This window comes from Penicillium griseofulvum (genome assembly GCF_001561935.1).
Source record: "Penicillium griseofulvum strain PG3 chromosome Unknown contig_89, whole genome shotgun sequence".
NCBI classification, from domain to species: domain Eukaryota; kingdom Fungi; phylum Ascomycota; class Eurotiomycetes; order Eurotiales; family Aspergillaceae; genus Penicillium; species Penicillium griseofulvum.
Window position 1 is genome coordinate 444,954 of NW_024467478.1, and position 25,080 is coordinate 470,033.

The 25,080-nt window shown below is 50.7% G+C and overlaps 8 protein-coding genes across 8 annotated transcripts; 4 read left to right on the plus strand and 4 right to left on the minus strand.

Moving 5' to 3' along the window:
• Positions 1–168: 168 nt before the first annotated feature.
• PGRI_042180 (aconitate hydratase ACO2) lies at positions 169–2,621 on the plus strand (the record flags this gene model as incomplete). Its single annotated transcript, XM_040791931.1, has 2 exons — positions 169–213; positions 270–2,621. 2 exons carry the CDS (start codon positions 169–171, stop codon positions 2,619–2,621), a joined length of 2,397 nt encoding a protein of 798 aa, XP_040643841.1.
• Positions 2,622–3,180: 559 nt separating this feature from the next.
• On the minus strand, positions 3,181–5,497 carry crzA (putative C2H2 transcription factor Crz1; the record flags this gene model as incomplete). Its single annotated transcript, XM_040791932.1, has 2 exons — positions 3,181–4,190; positions 4,243–5,497. 2 exons carry the CDS (start codon positions 5,495–5,497, stop codon positions 3,181–3,183), a joined length of 2,265 nt encoding a protein of 754 aa, XP_040643842.1.
• Positions 5,498–6,427: 930 nt separating this feature from the next.
• On the minus strand, positions 6,428–7,552 carry PGRI_042200 (Glycoside hydrolase, superfamily; the record flags this gene model as incomplete). The annotated part of the gene is made up of 2 exons (XM_040791933.1): positions 6,428–7,156; positions 7,223–7,552. The coding sequence occupies 2 exons, from the start codon at positions 7,550–7,552 to the stop codon at positions 6,428–6,430; spliced, it is 1,059 nt and encodes a 352-aa protein (XP_040643843.1).
• A 1,240-nt stretch (positions 7,553–8,792) lies between these two features.
• On the minus strand, positions 8,793–12,311 carry PGRI_042210 (putative serine/threonine protein kinase; the record flags this gene model as incomplete). Its single annotated transcript, XM_040791934.1, has 1 exon — positions 8,793–12,311. The coding sequence occupies one exon, from the start codon at positions 12,309–12,311 to the stop codon at positions 8,793–8,795; it is 3,519 nt and encodes a 1,172-aa protein (XP_040643844.1).
• A 3,872-nt stretch (positions 12,312–16,183) lies between these two features.
• On the plus strand, positions 16,184–19,012 carry PGRI_042220 (uncharacterized protein; the record flags this gene model as incomplete). The annotated part of the gene is made up of 1 exon (XM_040791935.1): positions 16,184–19,012. The coding sequence occupies one exon, from the start codon at positions 16,184–16,186 to the stop codon at positions 19,010–19,012; it is 2,829 nt and encodes a 942-aa protein (XP_040643845.1).
• A 557-nt stretch (positions 19,013–19,569) lies between these two features.
• Positions 19,570–20,902, minus strand: PGRI_042230 (bifunctional chorismate synthase/riboflavin reductase [NAD(P)H] ARO2; the record flags this gene model as incomplete). Its single annotated transcript, XM_040791936.1, has 3 exons — positions 19,570–20,396; positions 20,456–20,817; positions 20,868–20,902. The coding sequence occupies 3 exons, from the start codon at positions 20,900–20,902 to the stop codon at positions 19,570–19,572; spliced, it is 1,224 nt and encodes a 407-aa protein (XP_040643846.1).
• A 237-nt stretch (positions 20,903–21,139) lies between these two features.
• PGRI_042240 (putative lipoate--protein ligase) lies at positions 21,140–22,474 on the plus strand (the record flags this gene model as incomplete). Its single annotated transcript, XM_040791937.1, has 1 exon — positions 21,140–22,474. The coding sequence occupies one exon, from the start codon at positions 21,140–21,142 to the stop codon at positions 22,472–22,474; it is 1,335 nt and encodes a 444-aa protein (XP_040643847.1).
• A 483-nt stretch (positions 22,475–22,957) lies between these two features.
• On the plus strand, positions 22,958–25,053 carry PGRI_042250 (glycoside hydrolase family 154 protein; the record flags this gene model as incomplete). Its single annotated transcript, XM_040791938.1, has 3 exons — positions 22,958–23,439; positions 23,521–23,819; positions 23,897–25,053. 3 exons carry the CDS (start codon positions 22,958–22,960, stop codon positions 25,051–25,053), a joined length of 1,938 nt encoding a protein of 645 aa, XP_040643848.1.
• Positions 25,054–25,080: the final 27 nt, after the last annotated feature.

Here is a 25,080-nt window from a genome sequence, read left to right on the forward strand (position 1 = left end):
CTGTAGAACATTGAATGAATCAAATGTACGTAGTTGTATACTCCGTTTCCCCACATAAATGGATTCCGAAATCGGCACAATCACCAACCAATCAGATCGAATGCAAATAACGTATAACCCGGAGGAAAAAAAAGGACTCCCCTTTCTTCCCCAAACTTAACAGTAAAGATGGTGAGCCAACTTGTCTGGCAGCGGGTTTCTGCCTCTCGTGGGGTAAGTAAACATTGAACAATTGGGCAATCTAATGGATAATCTAACACCTTATATAGATGGCCACACGGCTCTCCCCACAACGGCTCTTCGCCCGTGGCCTAGCCACGGAGGCCTCCTCCTCCCGCATGCCCCCATATCCCAAGCTCGTCAGCAACCTCGAGCAGGTCCGCCGAGTTCTTGGCTCTGATCGCGCCCTCACACTCGCCGAGAAGATCCTCTACGCGCATCTGGACAACGCCGAGGAGTCATTGCTCACCGGGACCAACAACGGCCGCGATGTTCGAGGCAAGGCCAACCTGAAGCTGAAGCCTGACCGCGTTGCCATGCAGGATGCTTCGGCCCAGATGGCTCTACTTCAATTCATGTCCTGTGGTCTTCCCTCCACCGCTGTCCCGGCCAGTATCCATTGCGACCACATGATCGTCGGTGAGCGCGGTGCCGATACCGATTTGCCGGCTTCCATTAAGGGTAATAGCGAGGTGTTCGACTTCCTGGAGAGTGCTGCTAAGCGCTACGGTATTGAATTCTGGCCTCCTGGTGCTGGTATCATCCACCAGAGCGTGCTGGAGAACTACGCCGCCCCTGGATTGATGATGCTCGGAACGGACAGCCACACTCCTAACGGAGGTGGTCTTGGTGCTATTGCCATCGGTGTCGGTGGTGCCGACGCGGTTGATGCGCTCGTCGACGCTCCCTGGGAGCTGAAGGCCCCTAAGATTCTCGGTGTTCGCCTCGAGGGTAAGCTCAGCGGATGGGCTTCGCCTAAGGATATCATCCTGTCCCTGGCTGGCAAGCTGACTGTCCGCGGTGGCACTGGCTCTATCATTGAGTATCACGGCCCTGGTGTCGAGACTCTCAGCTGTACCGGTATGGCTACCTGCTGTAACATGGGTGCTGAGGTTGGTGCTACCACTTCTATCTTCCCCTTCTCGCCTAGCATGGTTCCATACCTTCAGTCCACCCACCGCGGTCACGTCGCAGAGGCCGCTGCTCAGGTTGCCGCCGCCGGCCCCTCGAGCCTACTCCGCGCCGACACTAAGGCCGAGTATGACCAGCTGATCACCATCAACCTGTCCGAGCTCGAGCCGCATATCAACGGACCCTTCACCCCCGACTTCTCGGTGCCTCTGTCTAAGTTCGCCGACACCGTCCGCGAGAAGAAGTGGCCCGAGACCTTCGGCGCCGGCCTCATCGGTAGCTGCACCAACTCCTCGTACGAAGATATGACCCGCGCCGAGGATCTCGTCAAGCAGGCCACCGCAGCAGGCCTCAAGCCCAAAGCCGATTTCTTCATCACCCCCGGCAGTGAACAGATCCGCGCCACTCTCGACCGTGATCAGACACTAAACACCTTCTCCGAAGCCGGCGGCATCGTCCTCGCCAACGCCTGCGGCCCCTGCATCGGCCAATGGAAGCGCACCGACGGCGTCCCCAAGGGCGAAGACAACGCCATCTTCACCTCCTACAACCGCAACTTCCCCGGCCGCAACGACGGCAACCGTCAAACAATGAACTTCCTTGCCTCCCCGGAACTCGTCACCGCGCTCGCCTACTCCGGCAGCACCACCTTCAACCCCATGACCGACTCCCTAACCGCACCCGACGGCTCAGAATTCAAATTCCAGCCTCCAAGCGGCTTCGACCTCCCCAGCGCCGGTTTCGAAGAAGGAAATCCCAACTTCCTCCCCACAGCCGCCGTCCCAGACGCAAGCAGTGAAGTCATCGTCTCACCCACGTCCGACCGTCTCGCCCTCCTCGAGCCCTTCGCCCCCTTCCCCAAGGGCGATCTCTCAGGCCTCCAGGTCCTCTACAAAGTCAAGGGCCAGTGCACAACAGACACAATCTCAGCCGCAGGCCCATGGCTGAAGTACAAGGGCCATCTGCCCAATATCTCGGCTAATACCCTGATCGGCGCCGTCAACGCCGCCACCGGCGAGACGAACGTCGCCTACGACGAATCCGGCAAGAAGTACGGAATCCCCGAGCTCGCGGAGACATGGAAGGAGCGCGGAATTTCATGGCTCGTCGTTGCGGAGGATAACTACGGCGAGGGATCTGCGCGTGAACACGCCGCCTTGCAACCTCGCTACCTCGGCGGTCGGGTTATTGTTTCTAAGAGCTTTGCCCGTATCCACGAGACAAACCTTAAGAAGCAGGGTGTTGTCCCGTTTACATTTGCGAACCGGGAGGACTATGATCGTATCGATGCTTGTGATAAGGTTGATACTGTTGGTCTTTATGATGTGTTGCAGTCTGGTGGTCAGGGTGAGATCAAGTTGCGTGTCACCAAGCAGAAGACTGGGGAGGTGTTTGATGTTCCTGTTCAGCACACTTTCAGTAAGGATCAGTGTGCTTTCATCCTTGCTGGTAGTGCTTTGAACTTGTTGGCCAAGAAGGCCCAAGCTTGAGATTTCAAACCGTTACACCAAAAATGGGGGAGTTTGGATTTATATCAGTCGTCTTGTATATTTTGGTTTTAGATTTGTTTTGTCGACTAGATGATATCCAATGTGATCTGTATTCTACTATTCACTGTGTAAATGGTAGAAGTATAGTAAATTGTAGAAATCTGAGGCCAAATCCGTTAAAAATTCATGTCATGGTATATAGTTTTGAGTGACATCAAAACGAGATAGAATAGAAAAAAAAAAGAAAATCAAGACATGAAATGGGAATATCATAAAAAAGCATCATGATGCCTGGTTCTTTCATGGGAACCACCTCGGGCCGAAAGAAGAGAATGAGAATGAGAATGAAAAACGGCATATAAAACACCGTCTAGACCAAAAGAAAAAGAAAAACACCACATATATCCTGATTGCCTTTCGGGAGACATCCCTATATTCTGAACGCCAACAAGCCTTTCTATACAGGCGAAAACCAAAAGCTTTATGCAGATGGGAATGCATCATGCAATATCCTGAAACCTGAAACAGGAGAAAAAAGGGGAGCAAAACATACTATTACCTACCCAGTCCACTTCTGATCAGAATACCCAGGATCCCCAGGATTGACCAAAATCTGACCAGAATTATTGACACCGTACATGTTCTGGTTATAACCACCACTCATGCCCGAATCATCCTCGTCAAAGCCAAACTCCCCACCAGAGCTAGCATCAAAGCTACTCCGACCACCAATTTCACCCGGATCATCACCAACAGCTGGGATCTGGTCCCACTGCAACGTCTGCAGAGCGGGGTATTGCGCCAGCAGAGCAGCGGGAAGAACGAAGTTGCCCGTGGATTGCCCGTCCATACCAGGCATGTTGGGCATAACGAGCGGCTGGGGGACTGGCTGAAGATGGCCGGTTGGCGATTGTTGTTGCTGCTGGTGCTCTAGCAAGACGCGATCACGCTCTTGCGACTCCTCGTCAAGAAGAGGCTTGATGCATACCCGTCCGGCCTCGGAGCGGAAGTGGCGGCCTAGAGCGTCTGCACGGGCGAAACGACGGCCGCAGCCCCATTGTCCGCTGCGCGAGAGCTCGCCGCGACAGACGAACTTCTTTTCGCCGGAATGGAGGCCTTCGTGGCGTTTGCGGTCGTGCTGTCGTGCAAATGCTTTGCCGCACACTGTGCACACGAATGGTCGTTCGTCGGTGTGGGTGCGGAGGTGGGATCGCAGATTGTATGCGCGGGTAAACCGTTTCGGACATAGGGTGCACTGGAAGGTAGCTGGGTGTTTCTGGATTCGTTTTGGCTCCCCGGGTGCTGCCCCGGGTCTTTGGGGATCGGCGAGATCTAGAATGTAGTTCCGGTTCTCGATTGATGAGGTGGAGAGGCGGCGGTTTGATCGTGAGGGCGAGGGATCTCGCGAACCGGGGCTACTGCGCGAGTGAGAGCCAACCGACCCGACAGGCGACAAGGACCGTGCGGATGTAGGCGCGTGGGGCTCCAGAGAGGTTGCTGTTGAAGCTGAAGAAGAGCGTGGGCGTGAAGCAGGGTGATAAGGATCAGATTTGCTACGAACACGGGATCCTAAGTTCTAGTTAGTATTGTATTAACCAGACCGGTGGGAAGGAACACTTACGCATAGCGGGAGGGCTCAATGAATCAAAATCAGCTGTTGATTTTGATGGATCGAAGTTTGGATTCCGCGATGGCGGGGCAAACTCAACTTGGATCGATGGAGGTGCCATTTGTGAAGCCTGACCAATATCGCCCGGGGTATTGTTCAATTGGCCCATGTTCATCATTTCCTCTTGAGGCATTCCGTACATATCTGTTGGCGCCGAGGGGAACTGAGAGAGATACGAATTATTCGGTACCATCTCACCACCCTGCTGTGGCATCAACCGCGGAGAGATATACGGGCTGTGGAGGGGACTGATCCCCTGCTGATGCTGGTCTGACAAGGTGAATGATTCCATGCCTAGACCATTGTCATAAAGACTTGGATCGCTTTGGGGAGCCAAAGAAGGCGATGCATTGTTCTCAATGCCATCAAATTCGTGCTGAGACAAGTAAGGGGAGTGGTTAGCAGATGATACTTCGGATACCTCCGACGGTGCACGTCGATGGCCTTGGAAGGAAACATTATTCATGACTGACTGCCAGTCTGGACCTGTCTGGGCGGTCAAATACGCCGCGGTAGCCGGGTCAAGAGAAGTGTGTCGTGAATGCTGAGGGGTATAGTATGTACCCGGTGTGGATCCTGGAGGGGACATGGGGCCAGGCGAGGAATGCTGCTGATCTTGGGACGACAGATGCGAAGATGCTGAAGGATTGGAGATGGGGCTGGCTAGATCAGCGGGATTGATTGCTGGGTTCATTGACTGGCGCTGGTGCATTTGCGGGTCCAGTAACAATGAAGAATCGTACTCGGGGGTGGAGACACTGTTGGGACTGTGATTCTGGTAGAGAGAAAAGTCCAATTCTGGGTGATTGGAGTTGAGCATATTGGAGAAGTTTTCATCGCCCTGCATCGGTCTGAGTCCCGTCGAAGAGTGCTGGAGCTGATTGACCAGGCTTGTCTCGAACGACTGCGATATCGGAAGGTTGTTGGTATTGAGGGTCGGGGCATAGCTTTGGTCCGCCGGTGGTGATAGTGTCTGTGTCGAGGGTGTTCCAGCAAGGTAGCTTGGGTATCCATATTCACCCCCGATGCTACCGTCGGGATTGTGAAACGAGGGGTTTGTCGAATAAGCAGCCATGGAGGGGTCAACTCCTAATCCACCGGAGTTGCGGTCGTGGTATTGCTGGCCGTGCGGCGAAGGGCTCACGCTCCGATTTTTTACATCCCCCTGGCGATAGGCCGTGCCATGGTTCTGGTCATGCGAGGCCATATTTGCGAATGCGCGCGGGTGAGGGCTCTTGAACGAGCGCCAAGCGGGGGGCTATGATCAGGGAAGAGGGACGATGTAGGGATCGGGTATAGCGCAAAGATTCGGCGACAGCGGCAGATTAGACGAACAAATCTGTTAGGGTCGTGGACGCCTAGTGATGTAGGGAGAATGGTGTCTGACGATGTGGTGGGATGTCATTCGCAAGGGTCTAGGAACGGGTCCGGTACGCAACTGAGTTTCTGAGCGGGTCGTTAGTCGCTAGACTGCCTTATCATTTCTGAGAGCAATTATACCTTGAGTTTGACCAAAGGTCCGCAATGAGAGAGAGGGTAAGGGAGGAGTTGAAGATGAGGCGGTTTCACGTGTGTAAGGCGGTCTAGGTCAAACACGTCTATACCCCGACGTGTTTGAGTAAGGAATATTATTTTAATATATAATATTTCCCCCTAATAATCCTATAATATTCTCATAAATATTCCGCTGTGGGTGCCCTAAGCGCAAAGGAGATTGAGAACGAGTTTCCACTTTGAAATCCAAGTTCATTCCAAAGAACCCCAAATGGGTCTCTCTCCCCACATTGGCAGTATCAGTGTCCACCTTGATAACAGATAGGAGAACATGAACTATTTTTAATATACGAATAAGTTCTCAGATTAAAAAAAAACCGTTGCCTTGTTGTATACACAAGTGCTTGAAGCATTTCTATCTCCCCAAGTGGAGGGGCTCAACGCTAAAGAAGAACTTGGCTTAGCCTTTGCACAGCCACCCAGCTGAGGCCCATGGGAACTAGTCCTATTTAGGTATAGTTGATATAAGTATTGGGCAAGGCACACTTCAACAGTCTGCCTTGTCTATACTTTAATCTCCTTTGCTGCCTAACACTTCACGAGGCTGAACCTTGTACGGAGTACACTTCATCACTTAGATATCTCACAGCCCACCCAACGTATTCAAGCTAGTCCTGGCCTGATTATTCGACCAAGCAAAAAGCAAGTTATCATCACAACTGCTCCCAAGTCCGGCATTCTGAACCCAAGCAGGTTCCCAATAATAAATGCCCAACCCACCAACCTCCTCCACGGCCTTAGCAAGCCTCTGAAGGAAAGTCTGCTGCCCAGCAACCGAAAACGGAATATCCTTCAGATCAGACGGGAACGCATACTCAGGTTTGGGACAAGCAAACGGCCAGTTGGTCTCAACAACCAGCGTCTCCTTCTTATATGTAGAGTGCAGGTTCGCAAGACTTGTCTTCAGTGCACCGAGTGTCGCACCCGCGTCGTAGAAGGGGTAGAAAGAGACGCCGATGTAGTCGAAATCCGTGGAGAGGAGCGGAGATCCAGAAGCCAGGACTTTATTGTAGAAGTATGACTGGTCAGACCAGTTCCAGCCGTTGTCGAGGTGGATCATGATCTTGGGAGTGGTCTTTAGGTTGGAGTCTTTCACGCCCCATGCGGCGGAGTGCAGGATTCGGGCGATGTTGTAGTAGCTGCTTGTTTTGCCGACTGGCCAGAGTAAGCCGTTGCGGATTTCGTTGCCGATGGAGACGATGTCTACATGGAGGTTGTTGACTGCAAATGTGTTGCATACTTTCAGTGTGTAGTCGTATACTTGTCCGGCCAGGACTTCAACATCGGTTGTCGACCAGCCCGAGGGAGTGGTCTGAAGAAGTAGGGTTGGCCATTAGGTCAAACTGCAGTGTGTCGTGGGATTGTGTTATTTTCTCACCTGGCTTTTCGGATCCGCCCAGGTATCACTGTAATGCAAGTCGAGATACGTGCCCATACCCTTCGCCTGTACCCTTTTGGCGAGCTCAACGTTATAGTCCAGATCGTACGATCCATCACTAGGGTTTACCCAGATACGCTGACGAACAGAGTTGACGCCGCTGGCGGAGAGGATGGCTTCTAGCTTGTCCGTTTTGCCAGCGGCGTTCTTGTAAGAGATGCCTGCCTTTTCCTCGACGATGAGGGAAGAAATATCCGCGCCATTATAGGTTAATGCGGCAGATGCTGAGGCGAAGAGCTGTCCGGCAGCTAGAAGAATGTATGGAAGCATAGTGGGCAACCACTTATTAGAGCTGATTGAGGTCAATTCAGATGGCTCTGTAAGAGGGGAGAAATTGTAAAGACTCGATTTTAATGATATCGACTTTCCTATGTACTTGGCATCTTTCTAGTGTTTTGTGTATAGTTTCAAATTTCTCCGAAAATTCCCCTCATTGTGTCTTACAAGACTTGCAGGAGAATTATTCCCCCTATTTACCCGTCTATTCAGGTAAAAGATTGTCCGGAAAAGCGCCTTCTTTGGTTTAATTCCTATGAGACAGTACTGAGACAGGGGAAGACCTAGATTAGTGATTTTCATGCATACTTGCTGGCTTGGGAGTATATCTCTGCAGAGTCGAATGCTGTAATAGCACCTGTAACTCTTCGATATTATTATTGGTGGAATTATACACAAACCATGAAGATCCCAAGATAGTGCTTTGCTGAGATTGCAAAGTGGGAATAAGGGGCATATAAGCCAACGGAACTCCACAAGCATATCTATGACGGATGTGGCACGCGTTTTATATAGTTCTATCTATGTTGTACAATGGAAAACACGTTCATCTAAGGGGGAAGGGATATGTAACATCAAACCCAAAGCCCCAAATATTTCATTTCTTCATGATACGCTAGACTCGCCTTCCAGCATCATATATCAGTCATGTCGCGATTCCTCAGTGCAGAGGACCAAGAGGAATCCAAAATATTGCATCAAAACCCAACCGCCTGGTTTTTGACAAAAGTCAACATTACATACAGTTAAAAAAAAAGCGATCTGGCCCCGTACCCATGCAAAAGACCAAAGAAAAACGAAATGAAAAAGAAAAAGAAAACCCTGAAATGCGTGGGATTCCCTGCCCTCCATATTCATAGTCATAGACACTGAACTCAACAAAATAGAACAGAACAGATATGCAGACGCGGTCGGAGGGCACCGGGAATTTCTTCGCAAGGAGGCATCGATGGACGCTCATGCGAATTCGAGTATATGTACAGACCATGTAGAATGTATGGAACAATTTCTAGGGACACTTTCCAGATACCAGCCTGCCGGGAACCGGAATGGAAAGAGAATCAAAACGGAATTCGGTGATATACAACGACTTCGCCAAGGTTAGGAAGTGTCGAATGGTAGAGGAAATGGGAGATAAATGTGAGTGTTGTAGAGGTGTGGTAGACGGGGTCAAAAATGTAAAGAGGTGGACTGGACTGGACTGATCGGGACCGGCCACATTTCAGTTCGAGGGTTAAGACGGAATATCCGATGCGGCCTTTGGGGGCGGCTTGCGCTTTCCGATCACAAGGCCTTCATCTTCCGACTCATCCTCGTCCTCGTCATCGCAGTAGTACCTAGACTCGTCCTCTTCAAACGGACGGGGCGAGTTCTGACGAATGGGTTTGACTGTCTCTCCTGTTCGTAGCATAGAGGGTACTTGGTCTAGGGTATTGCCCTTGGCCGAGTAACCATCACCAGAAAGAGACGATGCGTTTGAGACGACCGACGGAATGCTGGGGTGGGAGGCACTCTGGGACATGCCGCTGGTGAAGTCGTCGGCAGAAGAGGAAGAGATAGTGACGGAGGTGGAGGCAGCTAGGCCATTGTTGGTGTTGTCGGCGGCGCATCCTTGGCTAGGAGTTGAAATGATGGGCGGCAGAAGTAGCGATTCAGTAGAGTACATCGCGTAATCAACTCTCAAAGTACCGCCTTCATTAGCTTCGATGTCGCTCCGTCTGCGGCGCAGAAGTGCATCCCTGGTGAGATCCAATGATTCTGCCGGTGATGCATCCTCGAGTTGCGAAGATCGTTTCCGCCGGTGTACACGACTAGGGGCCAATTGCTCGGCAGTGGGGTGTTCCTCTTCGTGCCACAGGCCGGGGGTGCGCACTTGCCCATGGGCAGATGCATTGCTGACAGCGAGGCTAGGCTCAGCAGAGGGGCGTTCTCCATCCCCACGGAGAGATCCTGACTCGCCAGAGGGCGAAGTGCATCGACTGCGACTGCCTCGTGATCCCCGTCGAGTAGCTCCACTGAAAAGACTGCCGAAGTTGGTCTGTCCTAGAGCTTCAATTATGGAAGATGGCCGAACAGTCAATGGGATATCAAACCCGGATGGCTTGACCGTCTTCGAGGACTCCGCTGTAGACATTGAGGATTTCGCTCGACGAGGAGGACCAGGTCGGAGTGGTGTCACCGTAGGAGGTGGAGCGGCAAGCTTGGTCGCGGCAGCAACTGTACTTGGTTGCACGGCATCGAAATAAGATGCCCAATCGCCTTCGTCCACTGGACTTGCAGTAACACTTTGCGCAAGCGGGTGTCCTTGACCGCCAAATTTGAGCGGCCGTAGGAATTCTTCGTCTCCTCGCAGACTGGACCGACGACTGTCGCGGGAGGCCTTCCCGAATGTGCTGTTGCTTAATGCAGAGGACAAAGTCTCGGTAGACGTTGTTGTGCTCGATGTACGCTTGCGGGGTTCCTTCTCCTTGGATCGACCACTGCTGAACCATTTTGCGACATTAGACCGAACCCGTTGAATAAAAGGGACTTTGCTGACAGCGCTTGTAACCTCTTCATTCGAGACCTCAATCCGTTTGCCCTTGCTTTGGTAACCAGGGTCAGTCTCCTCAATCCAGATTCTAGGGTTGGGAAGACCATGGAGTGTCCAAGGATGGTGTTTAATCTCTTTCAAGGTGATTCTCTTGACTGGATCTTTAGTCAACAGACGCCTGAGCAGATCGTATAGCTCGTCGTCGATATCCTCATAGACGAGCTCATCATCATTTCTTAGGTTCCACTGATTAGAGTCGGACGCCTCATCCATCACGGGTACAAGGCGCTTCCGTGGAATGAAGACTTCCTTCTTAACAATAGTGTGGAACATGCTGTACTCATCATCCGAAACAAATGGTAGACGACCAAAAACCATTCCGTACAATGTGACACCGAGCGACCAAACGTCAACCGCACCAGTGATCTTGGGGATCGACCCAATGGTTTCCACAAAGTCATCGCCGGTATAGCATAATTCGGGGGCATAGAAAGCTGGTGTACCAACAGTCTTGGATAATTCACGGGCATCGTCCAACTCTGTCGCATCGGTTTCACCCACCTGCTCTTCTTCCTCGTCTCGCATTGGGCGTCCTAGGTAGGAAACACCGAAGTCGGAGATCTTCACCCGATGATTACTAGTGACGAGTAGATTGGCTGGTTTGATATCCCGATGGATGATACCCTGGTAGTGGAGGTATTCTAAGCCAAGTACCGAATCCCGGAATGCGCTGCGGGTTTCATTGATAGTCAAACAAGGGACGTATGCCATGTCATCGCCCTCTGCAGACCACTCAGGTTCAGAGGGGGCGTAACCAAAGCTACTAGAGGCTGTGCTGGAACGTCTTTCGAACGGGTAATCTGCATATGCGCCGTACATGCTGCCCTCGACAGCACTTAAAGACGGGTCCTGGGCGGAGGACGGGCTTGAGTCATCTGTTACTGCAACAGAACGGCTAGATGATCTCCTGATAGGAAGACCAGACTCGTCATCCTCCTCATCTGAAGATTCCGCGCCGTGCTCCAAACTCCAAGCGGGGATTGGCCCTTTCTGCGCATCGGCAGCCTGTGCTTCAATCCGCTCGCGAGCTCTTTCCCGTTGCTCTCGCAGATGCTGAGCAGTTCGAATGAATTGGTGGCTCTCTTCCAGGAACGCGGGAGTATCTGGGATTCCATTTTTCTCCCGCTCTAGACGTAGCTTGTCGACGTGGACAATTTCTCGTAGACCCTTCTTACGCCAGACAATTTCGCCATTTTCAACATATTCCAACACAATGTATACCTTTTGTCGATTTGGATCGTCGATGACTTCGAGCAGACTGACCACGTTTGGATGCCGTGCCTTCTTGAGAATAGCTACCTCTTTCTTCACTTTATCTTCTGGATTGCCTAGCTTGCCTAACCGACGGCGAGTGGAGTACCGCTGGACAATCTTGATGGCAACTTTCTGCTTAGTCGCAACATGCTGGCCGAGTTTTACCTTGCCATGTTCGCCACGTCCAAGCTCTTCGAGGATCTCATACTGATTGATAGTTTTGTTTCCTGTGACCATGTCGCGATCAACTTCGGCGGTGTGTGTCTCTTTGGGTGGTTGAAGATGTGAGGGATGGAGAAGCGAGCTTCGCATCGAGATATCATCGTCAGACACGGATGGTGTTCCCTTACGAGGGTGTCTCATGGAGAAGAGCCCCGGGCTTGACAGCGGAGTGTTTCCCGCGGTACGAATACCACGGGCATAGGAGTGTCTCGGTAGAGCATCTGGTTCTGTGAGGTGAGGTGGTTGCCAGGTGGGGTGCACCTGAGACTGGAGGGAGGCATAGGATTGGTCGGGATAAACTGGTAGTTGATGATCCGAGTGTCGCGAGGCTCGTCTAGTGCTTCTTCCAATGCTTCCACTTTCCGATCGGACATCGACCACGATACCTTCGTTGAGGGCTTGTAGGGAACTCGACGACGAGCGGTTCGAGGGGGTACGGGCACCGTAAAGGCCGGGGAAGGCCTGGCGAAAGGTTGCGGTGGCTTCTGACACATCGGTAATGATGGATGGTTGTTCCGCAGATGATTTGGATGGGGGACGAGACTCGGGCTGATCGTTCGACGCAGATTGCGATGACACCTCAGACCGACTTTGTTCCCGCTTGTGATTTTTTGAGACATTGCCATCCCGAGACAGCTGATCCGGATCCTCCAGACCAGCTTGCGAGGATAATATTTCCGTCATATTCCCTTCTGCCTTAATTTTGTGATATTATTTCAAAGGGAGGCCGAGGCAGCGGTGCCGAACGTGTAGGGCATCCTAGTTGAACATCCTCCAATTTGACAGGTTTTATTCTTTGGGGAGTTTCGCTCGTAATAATTGATTCAAGGTGAGCTGACAAAAAGCTCTGTTGACACGCAGGAACAGGTCGGCATTACTTTCGTCAACTCAATAGGGATGGCGACAACTATGCAAAGGAAACCGTGTACCGGACAGCGGGTTGTCGCCTTAGGGGGGGAGGACACGAGGTAGACCTGCTACTGCACGAGGACTTGTACGATCCCACATCCACACGTGGGGAGTTTTTGAGTCAAAAAAAAAAGGAGTGCCGTTGTAACAGATGCTATAAATAATTCGGAGTCTGGTGCATTCGGATGGCCAATTCTCGGGATAGAGGGGGGAGGGCGAGACCGAAATATGAAATCCGAAAGTGAGAAAAAGGAAAGTCAAAACAGACAAGGAGCTGTGATAATTAAAAAGAAGAAAAAAAAAAGAGATGTGTAAAGCGAGACAAGAGGGGAGTTTGGAAGAAGTCGAAGGGGGGAGGTTGGGTGGGTAATAGGGCAGAGCGATAATCGGGACGCCAAGAACCAAAATAATTTACCAAAGATCGTCGAGTTCAAGTTTAAAAATAAATGGACTATGTATGTTAATTTACTTCAAATGTTTGATATTTTGAAATTTGATATATTCTCATAGTAAATTGAAGATAAAATATACATCTTATAGATTCGCCACTGGGTCTTTACGTCGATGACTTGAGCCTATAAGGAATTGACCATTCCCACAGATCCCATATAGACCGAAAGCCCAGAACTTGGTGCCAAGTAAGAAATGGTCCATGGTTGCCCAACTTGCTATGATTCTTATTTTTTCCCTTATTTGTCTGGACTTGATTTCCTCGGCCCCGAAGTATGATCCGTAGATTGTTACTGTTGGGGTTTGTGTATATATTTTGGCTCTTCAATGTTGTTTGAAATATAGCTTCTGCCCAAACTGCTGGGCTCCCATACCGAAAACCGTATCTTAGGCGATAGGCGACGGATTATTTTATGTACATTTTATGTACATTTTACCTTTTTTTTTTACATTTTTCTTCTTTTTCCCTGAGGCAAAAGAGGCAAAAACTTGTCCATGGATGGACCTTCCACCACTTCTTTTTAGCTTTGTTTTAGCTTTTGATACTATACTCCGGTAACTTATAGGTTTGTACTATATATCTTTTTGTACATACATACACTACTATATTTATATGTATATGTATAGATATAAGATATAATACTATATACTAAAACTAAACCCCTCGGGAGGCGTCCTGCATGAAGCTCTTTAGAGAACGTGAGAAAAATCCGTGCGTAAAAGTCCATGCGCTATAATCGACGTCATAGTCTGGCCCCTAATTAGCCTCCTTTCCCTTTATGGGTTTCAAGATATATACACCGTCTTGGCACTTATCTCCCTATTACAACTTTCATTGGCATTTATTCTGGGAATTATGATCGTAACTTACTGTTATCTGTATTACTTATGATATAACTTGAATTAGCTTGCAAACTAGGTATAGAAATATATCATTCTCCCAATTTTCACAGTGCGGGGGATCACTTGGAAAAGGGGCTAAACAGCCTAGACAAGGATCGGGGTAATTTCATTAGCATACTCCGTACTTGGTCCATCTACTGCAGGCACTAGGACTAGTATACTAGTCTGTTCGTAGGTACACCGATGTAATTCTCATCTCATGTACGGAGTAGCTAGGATTGGAAACACCCTGTCGCATGTGGAGTGGCTGATGAATGGCTATATACCGCATTCAAAGCAATAATAGTCATCTTATATAGTACAGGACAGGGTAGAGAATACCAATTACTTCAACCATAGTTGTACAGTTTGCACCCCCGCAGTGGAAGTTCGGTCTGAACATCCGAGACAGCACGCTCTGCAGCCATTTCCGGCGCCGATGCACGCGATTTCAAAGCAAGCTATTCCTATAAAAGATTTAGAGGCATGGACAATTTTCCGCGTTACTCTTTGACCGTTTCAATAACTCTCTGCATGTCCTCTGTTTTATCCTCCACCAGGCTCAGGTATTTTAATTTCTCCATGTACCTACAGTCACCGAGCGCCTCCTGCATCAGAAAAGCGATCAAAGCACAAGACGAGCATGGGCTTTGCTCACCCAGGTGAAATCCTATCCCCAATTTCAACCCCCACATCCTACTCGGGATCTGCATTGATACTTATTGAGGGAAATTGCTCGTGTTGATCCTGCTGTATGACAAAAGAGGTAAGAGGCCTTTTCGTTCTCCCGTCTGATTGAGTCCCGGTCAACCGGGTATGTGGAATGCCCTGGCCCCTTATTACTCTGTGTTAACGTCGAGCTGGATTTACAATTTGACTGTCTCAACACCGGACATTATTAAACGCCGGTGGACAAGGCGCTATTTGTGCATGGTGTTTGTGCGCAGGCACGGTGCGATGTGATTGATTTAAATTATCGCTCTCAGTTTATACTGGTTTTGTTGGAACCATCAAAGGTGGTATTAAATAATAATCAACTAAAGCACTATTGATAATTCTGAATCCCTGGTTTCCACATGTGATGGGATATAAGCCCAGTGGCGACTCTTGGACCATTATAGTCCATATGAGGGCAAGGTATCCCGTATAAGATCACCAAGTATTGGATATTTAATCGAATATCTACTGGCTGAAGTCAACTAACTTTTCTTATGTTTGCTTTTCTCTTCCCCTCGCCTCTCATTTCTCGTACTCTTACGAACATAAGGCTCGGCACCCCCGAAAGCCGGCAACTGACGATGGTAACCGCTGGGTCTGTTCTATGCACAGGTCTCATTCAAGTTGCCTCCAATAAGCGGGATGACTATCTGCTTACACTGCTGCATCGAGTCTGCCGAACGTAGTCTATGCTTAGAGCGGACCCATAGTCAGACATGTATCTACACCATGTTCATACTCGGCCTATAGAATTCTAGTTCGTCCAATAAAACTAGAACAAACAGCCCATTTTCATATATGCGAACTGGCTACACAAAGCCAAAAGTGAGCCGGTTGTCCTGCCAACATTATGGCTAAGCCAGGTGGTGCCATGGTTCGGTGTTAGAGCCTTTGCTCTTTGACATGAACACTACATGTGATGTAGAGAAAGAGAACATTTAGAGAGTCAATTTATATCTACAACATATCAGTCTATGTTATGTCTTGTCAGTTTATGTCCAAGCTGAGACACATCTGATACCCGCTTCAAGCCCCACATAACTAGAGGATCTTAACGTTAGGGAAAGGATTCCATTTAAGTCTAGACAAGTTAATCTAAGAAATCAAGGAAATCAGGTTTAATGCTACTACTTTATGGATATGGCTTGATAGGTACTATCCGTTGCATAGGGAATAACATTTAGTGTACCCTAAAAAAACATGAAAACACGCAATCGACCGCCGTTGCCCGGCAACGAGGTTGATCCAACGTTGATCTGGCTTTAGGCAGGTATATTAAGTTCCCTCTTTCTTTGTTTAGCGCGAGCAAATAAGGTCGGCTTAATGTAGGTAATAATTAGTGATTGGTCTGGTAACTAATATAGAGAGGAGGCGAGACCCAGGTTCAAATCGTCACTTGTTTCACTTGTTTACTGAAGCTCTACAATGTTACCCTTCAATATCTCTTTACCTTTCCTTTTTCATTGCTGTTGACGTTGACACCTGTCACATTTAATATCTACACTGCATTATCCGAAAATAGACACCCCTTCTTCGCGTGGCACGCTATGATCGCCGATCCTGGAATGTATCCCTGCTTCTGATGTCTCAGAGTCGACATGAAGCAACGAAAGGCGAAGACGCTATTACTTGCGCTTCTTGCGCTCGTGGATCCCTCTAGTGCAATTCCATACACCCCATCATCCATCTTCCTTTCCCCACAACACAATGACTCCCTCGCATACATCATCCGACCCAGTTCCACCGGCGAGACCGAGTTTGTCTCCCTCAACCTGTCCAGCAGTCTTGATGCCGAGAATCTATCATATCAAACGCTGCTAAAGAGCACGCCATTCCACAGTGCTGATCAGAACTCAAGTTTTGTCCCCGCCATCAACGACCAAGGGGTCATCACAGTTTACTCGGGCAACTGCCACAGTGCATTCGATAACCCGGCACTATGGAAGTTCCACCCAAACAGCAAAAGTCTAGTTGGAAATGGGACTTGGGATAGACTGTCAATTATCACCAGCGACGCAAAAACCGCACCGAACTACCTGGCGGCGGGGTTCACGTATTCGCCATCCCACCACGAAGATGAGAGCTCCATGTACACTTTTGGTGGGATGTGTCCATTCGCGAACAGCACGGATGAAACATGGATCTCCGCAGCCAACTACTCCCGGTCGACGGTCGTGTTAGGGCCAAGTCCATACTACAACACCAAGTACAACGCTGCCACTACTGGCAAGCGTGCGCCGCCCATCGCTGAAGCTGGAATGGCCGTCGTGCCGCTTCAACCTACATATTCTACCGGTTCTACGGGGAAACAACAGGACTTTTTGTTTATTGGTGGTCATACCAGGGAGGCGTTCCTTAACATGTCGCAACTCGCCATTTTCTCGCTGCCGCAGCAGAGCTGGAGTTTTGTTTCTGTAATCTCGGATTCCACACCAAAGACTGAGCTCACTGTCCGAGACACGGTTTCTGTTGAGCCCCGCTCCGGTCACACTGCGGTTCTCTCGGAAGATGGAAATAAAGTATTTGTATTTGGTGGTTGGGTGGGTAATATGACTGTTCCCGCTGAGCCGCAGTTTGCAGTTCTGGATCTTGCAGAAGGGTTTGGCGGAGCCACCGAATGGATATGGACAGCACCCTCTTTCGAAGGATTAGGAATCGCCGAGGGTGCTGGCATCTTCGGACATGGAGCGGCAATGCTCCCTGGCGGCGTGATGATGATTTCTGGGGGCTACAATATCCCCAAACCATCCTCGAAACGGGCCTTAGCGACTGCACAGTCCAACTCGAGGGTCTATCTCTACAATGTGACCTCAAACAGCTGGGTCACTTCTTACCGCAATCCTGCAGCCAGTTCCTCGACGCCTTCCCCCAAGAGTTCCAGTAAGCTTTCATCATCCCAAAAGGCCGGCTTAGGGGTTGGACTGGGCATTGGATGTCCCGCTGCTATAGCTCTCATTTTGTGGGGATGGAACTATCACCGAAAGCGCCGTGTAAAGAGCAAGCGAGACTCGCAGCTACGGGAACTTGCTTTAGGGGCAGAACGAGCTCACTTTTGGGATCGAGATTGTCCAACCCAGGCAAGCAGCATTCGGAGTTCTGGAATGAGCGAAAAAAGAGATGTTCTCGTGTATCCTTGGTCGGCAAGTCGCAGCAAGACGGCACAACCCAACTGGAAAGACCAGGGCGGAGGCACGGCAGAGAGGACTGGGTTGCTGATGGACCCTACTGCTCAGCCTCCATCCAAGAATAAACGATCCCCCGTGGTACCCCCAGTGAACAATCGGCCGTTCTCATATCGAAACAGTGAATACCGGCGCAGTGATGCTGCTAGTGATATCCATCCCATTGATGAACGCGAGGAAGATGAAGCGATATTCCGAGAACGTCTCATGGCAAAAATCCCACCTGGAACAAGACCCACGGTCAATTCGACGGAGGCCGATGACCCCTTCTCAGATACCCCCTACGCAACTCCTCGAAGCACCATCTTCGGAGTTGGACTAGGTCCTTTCTACAGCCGACGAAAGGATATCGGATCTATGGATGCTGAGTCCCCGACAAGAAGCGAAAAAACCGCCACAAACGTGTCAGACAACACTGCCTTCTCCTTTGCATCCACCCAGCCCATAGGTAGGGTCAACCAGGCACGAGGCGTCCTCGTCGATCGACCTATGAGCTGGGGAAGTGGACACCCGTCACTGGAATACTCTGCCGTCGGCTCAACCCACAGCGACCCAGACAACGCAGCTCCTTCAGAGAAATCTATCTCAGCGGACTCCTACTCTACAGCCCAGACAAACCTATCACAACGCCAGTCAGAGAATGAATCCCTCCTCTTCGACGCCCTCTCCACCACAGCCCCCTCATCCCCATCAAAACTACCCCGAGAATCCAAACCCAAAGCCTCAGACTGGGTAATGAACACCATGCGTCGAGCCTTAACAATGACCCGTCGCCCCGACAGCCACCTGTACTCCAGTGCTAGTACCAGCACAGCACACCGTGCTTCCGGCATTGACCGTCGCAGCACGCTACTCAGTTCCAGCCAATCCACATCCTCGGGCCCCAGCACGCCGCGTCGAGCAGTCAGTGCTTCAGCAGAGCTATTCCGCCGTAAGCAGGGTGCCAAAGACTGGAACGCACGCAAGCGAGTTTCAGACGATGTGTTCAATACCGCCCGGTCTACGCGCGATGATCTTTTCGTTGGGGCACCGGGATACCTGGGTGACGAAGCTGGCTTCGGTGATGATGAGGAAGATGTCTATGATTGGGATCTCGAGGGTGCTGCTGAGGGTCGACGTGTTCAGACGACTTTTACTGTTCCCCGAGAGAAACTCCGTGTTGTTAATGCTACCGATCGCGATATCGATAGTATGTCTGAGCGCTCGGCTAGTTGGGGTACTGGGAACCGGAGGGTTAGTACCTAGATCTGGGATTTTTTTTCTCTTCTGATTGTCTTCTTTTTTAACCTTGTACTTTTGCATGTGCCCTTTGTTAGCTGAGGATGGTGTCTGCATCTATGAGACACCTAGAGGTGTGTGTGTTGCATTGCATTGCGTTGTTTGTACACAACTTCGGCGTGTTTCCATTTTCGGTTTTGGAGTCTTTCTTTCCGTCACTGTTTTGGGTGGCCGCTGTTTTCTGTCGTTTTGATATCCACAGCGATGATTTGATGCCCGACATGAAATGATTGTCGATGTCCCCCTTTGTGATTAGTCGCCACAGAGTGGCGTTTGTTAGATTAGCAAGTCCAAAATTGATGTCTTTGGGATTTATTGAGCCTTTGAAAGTAACTGCAATTTCTAGATCATTTCGTATACTAGACATTTCGTAGAAAACGGGTCTCCCGAAATTGGTAAATGCATGAATAGGTATGGCATCTATAAAACTTTTGTAGCTCCATGATACCTGACATATAAACACAGACATGACTCTTGATGACGCTTGCATATAACATTTTTAATATAACTTGTCAGATTCCCGTCTACGACGAAGGAGCAACGTTCGCCGTGGTAGGCTTAGTAGGCATAGTCTGAGGCAGCGGGGGAAGCAAGTTCTTCGCACCCTCACGGGCATACTGAGCCATGAGAGCGTCCATGATAACCAGCGACGACATAGCCTCAACGATAGGGACAGCACGGGGGGTAACACAAGGATCATGACGACCCTTAGCCTCCAGAACACCCTCCTCACCGTCGTAAGTAGTAGTAGTCTGCGCCTGGCCGATAGTAGCAGCGGGCTTGAACGCGACGCGGAAGTAGATGGAAGCGCCGTTGGAGATACCACCCTGGATACCGCCAGAGTTGTTAGTCTTGGTAGTGAGACGGGGGCCACCGGCCTCGCTCTGGTTGACGATGAAGGGGTCGTTGTGGATTGAGCCGGGGACCTCGCAGCCGCCGAAACCGGAGCCGATTTCGAAGCCCTTTGTTGCGGGGATGCTGAGCATTGCGTGGCCGAGCTTGGCTTCAAGCTTGTCGAAGCAGGGCTCGCCAAGGCCCACTGGAACATTGCGGATCACACATGTTACGCTTCCGCCGATGCTGTCGTGGTTGTCGCGGTACTTCTCGATGACTTTCGTCATGCGCTCAGCTGCGCCGGTTTCCGGGCATCGGATGGGTGCGAAGGAGTCGACGGTTTCGCGAGTGATCGACTCGATCAGGTTGAGGAACTCCGGGTTTGTGGAGGCGGAGGGGTGTTCGGGGGTTGGGGGGAAGAGGTGCTCGTTGCCGACGGAAGAGACGAAGGCGACGATTTCGATGTTATGCGCCAGGCGGAGGTACTTCTCGGCGATAGCGCCGGCAGCGACACGGCCTATTGGAATTGGGTTAGCGGGAGTTCGTTTCGGATGTTGATGGTTACACATAACGTACCAATGGTTTCACGAGCGCTGCTGCGACCACCGCCGCTGCTGGCCTTAACGCCGTACTTCTCAAGGTAGGTGAAGTCGGCATGGCTAGGGCGGGGGTACAGGTCCATTGTGCTGTTGCCATAGTCCTTGGGACGCTGGTCCTCATTGCGGACGATCATGCCAATTGGTGTGCCCAGAGTGACGCCGAACTCGGTGCCTGACTGGATCTCGACTCGGTCCTTCTCGTCCCGCGGGGTAGTGAGGGCGCTCTGACCGGGACGGCGACGGGTCATTTGGGGCTGGATATCGGCCTCAGTGAGTTGCATGCCCGGAGGACATCCATCAACGATGCAGCCGACAGAGCGGCAGTGGGACTCGCCATAGCTAAATCGTGTGTTAGCAACGATGTGTGTGGTAGAGAGTGGGCAACTTACGTGGTGACACGGAAATATTGACCCCACGTCGACATGATGGGCGTTGGAAGATAATCAAAAGGTATTGAAGGAAAGTTATAAGTTCAAAGACCCCGAGATCAATAAAAACAGTAAAATAGGAAAAGAGAACAAAGTTGTTGCATGATCGCCAGTAGAAAAAAAGCAAATAGAAATTCGACTCATCGCTGGTTACCTATCTGGGACTAGCGCAACCGACTATCGGCCTGATAAGTTTCGAGATGCGATCAATAACTTCGCCTACCTTTGCTCCAATGCTCGCCCTTCGAGGATGTTCCTCGTCTCCGGCATGGACTAACCCATTAAAGTATGGCTGGATTCGTCATAACTCATACTATCCCGCCCACCAATTCGCCGAGCTCGCCAGCCGTCCCTCCTCTTTACACCAGATCTACCAATCGCTATCAACAGATCCCTATGTGAACCTTTCGATCGAGCACTTCCTACTAGAAAATTCTCCCGCAGAGTCCAGCATTTTGTTTCTTTATGCCAATCGACCATGTGTAGTCATTGGTCGCAACCAGAACCCATGGCTTGAGACAGATCTCCGCGCACTTCATAATGACCGCAGGAACGGCACGACTGGAGAAGGCGAAGCTGCAGTGTTCGTACGTCGTCGATCAGGTGGTGGAGCTGTCTTCCACGATGAAGGCAACCTAAATTACAGCGTTATTTGCCCGCGTACTTCATTTACGCGCGACAAGCATGCTGAAATGGTGGTACGCGCACTTCATCAGGTCGGAGCTACCAACACTAGTGTCAATGAGCGGCACGATATTGTCATGGCGCGAGCAGAGGAAATGCAAAATGATCCTAAGGAGCCTCTGACACGCAAGGTCTCTGGTTCTGCGTTTAAGCTCACTCGACACCGAGCCCTCCACCACGGCACTTGCTTGCTTGATTCCCCGAATATTCATGATCTTGGCCGGTACCTGCGATCATCCGCCCGCCCGTATATCCAAGCGAAAGGAGTTGAAAGCGTTCGTTCCCCAGTTGGGAATGTCTCGGCTGCGTTAGCCGATTCGTTCTTTTCCATGCAGAGCGTGGTTCAGAGTGTGATCGAGCAGTTTGCTCGGCTCTACGAGGTACATCCCGATGCTGTTCTCAGAGCCCAGCGTGCTCATGCAAATGAGCCTGAAGTTTTTGCTGGGGATTCTTGGGTGGCTGGTACAGTGGGAGAAGTGCAGGGCGAGCAGGTTCCCGCCATTGGGAAAGGAATTGCCGAGTTGCGCTCGTTGGAGTGGAAGTACACCCAAACACCGCGGTTCACTTTCTCAACATACCCCATTGAGGAAGACCCTCGTGAACGGCCGCCATTGCCATCCTCGCTCCCCTCCAGTACTCGTGCATTCCTTCGTCTACAGCATGGCGCTATCGTCGAAAGTCACATCTCTCTCTCATCTGATGAGTCCACCGCATCCGATCAAGCCAGTCGCGTCCATTCGGTATTGAACGGACAGAAGCTGCACGAGATTACCTTGGCCCGGTGGACCGAGATCCTAAAGCAGGGTCTTGGTGAGACCGAAGGAGTCGATGATGCTCTTGTGAAAGAGCTGGCCCGATTCTTAGGTGGCCACCTAGGAGGTTGATCGTCCAATTGCATTGATGCCATGCAATTCGTGGCGTGTATAGATATTGAATACTCTTTGACCCTATGTATAATAATACCATGATATCCTATATGACAATACCTGTGTCCATCATTGGTGGAATATAATTTCCCCACTTATCAGATGCTCACAGCCTATTTTGGGCTGACTAGGCTCCCGTCACTACTGATCTCCCCACGTTACCTCGACCGGCTAAATCCGAACCCCACGCCATCCCCAGGATTCCCCAACTATGCACGGCACAAACTGGCTGAATCGGCATTCTCACCGAGTCCCGACACCAAAATGGCCTTAGATGTTATTATATGTCAGCATAGCCATGTGAACTCCGACATCAATTGCCTATTAAGCAACTAATACTCGACAACCCGATTCAAATCTTTATAAAGCCCACCACCCTACCAACCCAAAGTTACCATAACAGCGCAACCCCCTCATAGCGTCCAGGATTACAGACTTACAATGTCTATCCACGCTAACGGTCGAACCCCCTCACAGGCCTTTAGCAAATCCCCATTCCGAACTAAATCCGACCTACAAGAAGCATGTCGCGCCATTCTCGGCCCGCTAGTGCCCCTCTTTACAGCAGGCGGCACGCGCGTCAAAGTAGGCACGTCGACGACACGATTTGATGAAGGTGGCGCCCAGATCGAGGGATATGCCCGCCCGCTATGGGGTCTGGCCTCGCTGCTAGGCGGCGGATATGAATACGCCGAGGCGGAGCGCTGGCGCCAGGGAATAATCAACGGGACTGATCCAGAACACCCGGAGTTCTGGGGTCATATCGAGGACATGGATCAACGCATGGTGGAGATGTGTCCGATTGGATTTGCGCTTGCTGTTGCGCCTCATGTCTTTTGGGATCCATTGACGGAGAAGCAGAGGAGGGATGTTGGTAATTGGTTGGCGAGTATCAATGCGCGTGAGATGCCAAATACGAATTGGTATGTGATGACATCGTCTTCCCATGATGGTCTTTTGGAGCGTGTTGAATGGACCGGCTAATTATGGTGGGATGATTGTAGGCTATGGTTCCGCGTGTTTGCAAACTTGGGCCTCAGAAAGAATGGTGCCGAGTACTCTTTGTCTCGTATCGAGGCTGATATGGACCATTTGGATACTTTCCATGTTGGAGGTGGATGGAGCAATGATGGACCTAAGAGTCATCACCAGATGGATTACTACTCGGGCTCGTTCGCCATTCAGTTCTTGCAGCTTCTTTATTCGAAGCTGGCGGGTGACTTTGATCCTGAGCGTGCTGAACGCTATCGTCAGCGGGCGCGGGAGTATGCTATGGATTTTGTGCATTACTTCGATCCTAACGGTATGTCTCAGGGTCTTTCCGATATGATTCGCTCTCTTTAGCTGCGATTTGGTCCTGACTAGGCTACTACCAAATAGGCAGCGCCATTCCATTCGGACGCTCTATGACCTATCGATTTGCCATGGTCGGATTCTGGGGTGCACTAGGCTTTGCGGATGTTGAACTACCAGAACCACTGACATGGGGCGTGGTGAGAGGAATTGTCCTTCGTCATTTCCGGTGGTGGTCTACGCAGGATGACATGTTCAACAATGATGGTACCTTGACTCTCGGCTATTCGTACGCTAATATGTACCTAACGGAGAATTATAATTCTCCCGGTTCACCGTACTGGTGCTGTCTCTCGTTCACACCACTCGCACAACCAGAGACACATCCCTTCTGGTCCGCGCAAGAGGAGCCCTACCCAAGTTCTTCTTTGCCTGAAGTGGTGGCCCTAAAATACCCCAAACATATTGCCATACGTCGTGGGGGACATTCGTTCCTGCTGTCGTCTGGCCAAGCATGCCACTACCCGCTCAAAGCGACACAGGCCAAGTATGGCAAGTTCGCATACAGTTCTGCCTTTGGATACTCTGTGCCGACGGGTGGCTACCAGCTGGAGCAGCACGCCCCAGACAGCATGCTTGCGTTGTCAGACGACGGCGGTGATATCTGGCAGACCAGACGGGTCGCTCTCGATGCGCATTTCGAGGAACCCGAGACCAATGGCCAACCTATTCTTGTGTCTGGTTGGAAACCATGGCCAGATGTTGATATAGAGACTATTCTCATTCCGCCGACGGAGGAAAATGAGAACTGGCATCTACGCGCTCACCATGTGCGCACTGGTCGCAATTTGCAGACCTCCGAAGGTGCCTTTGCTATTTATGGATGTCGCAGTGATAATGGTCGTACCTTAGGACCTATGACTGGGGATTACTCTGAGGGCACGATGCATGACAGCCGGAGTGGACTTGTGGTTTCATCGGCAGGGGCTGTTGGCATTGTCGAACTCCATTCGACTGGGCGAGCTGGTCGGATTGTTCTGGCTGACCCGAATTCTAATATTATTCGTGGACGTACGCTTTTGCCGTCGCTTTCGGTGGACTTGGCAGCTGGGCAGGATTGCTGGTTCGTTTCGGCAGTTTGTGCTGTGCCAGACCATCAACGGGACTGGAAGGCAGCATGGGAGAAGAAGCCAGTTATTCCAGAGTGGCTACATAAGAGAATGGAGAGTACAGATCGGAGTTGATAGTACTCCATACATATGTCGACATTC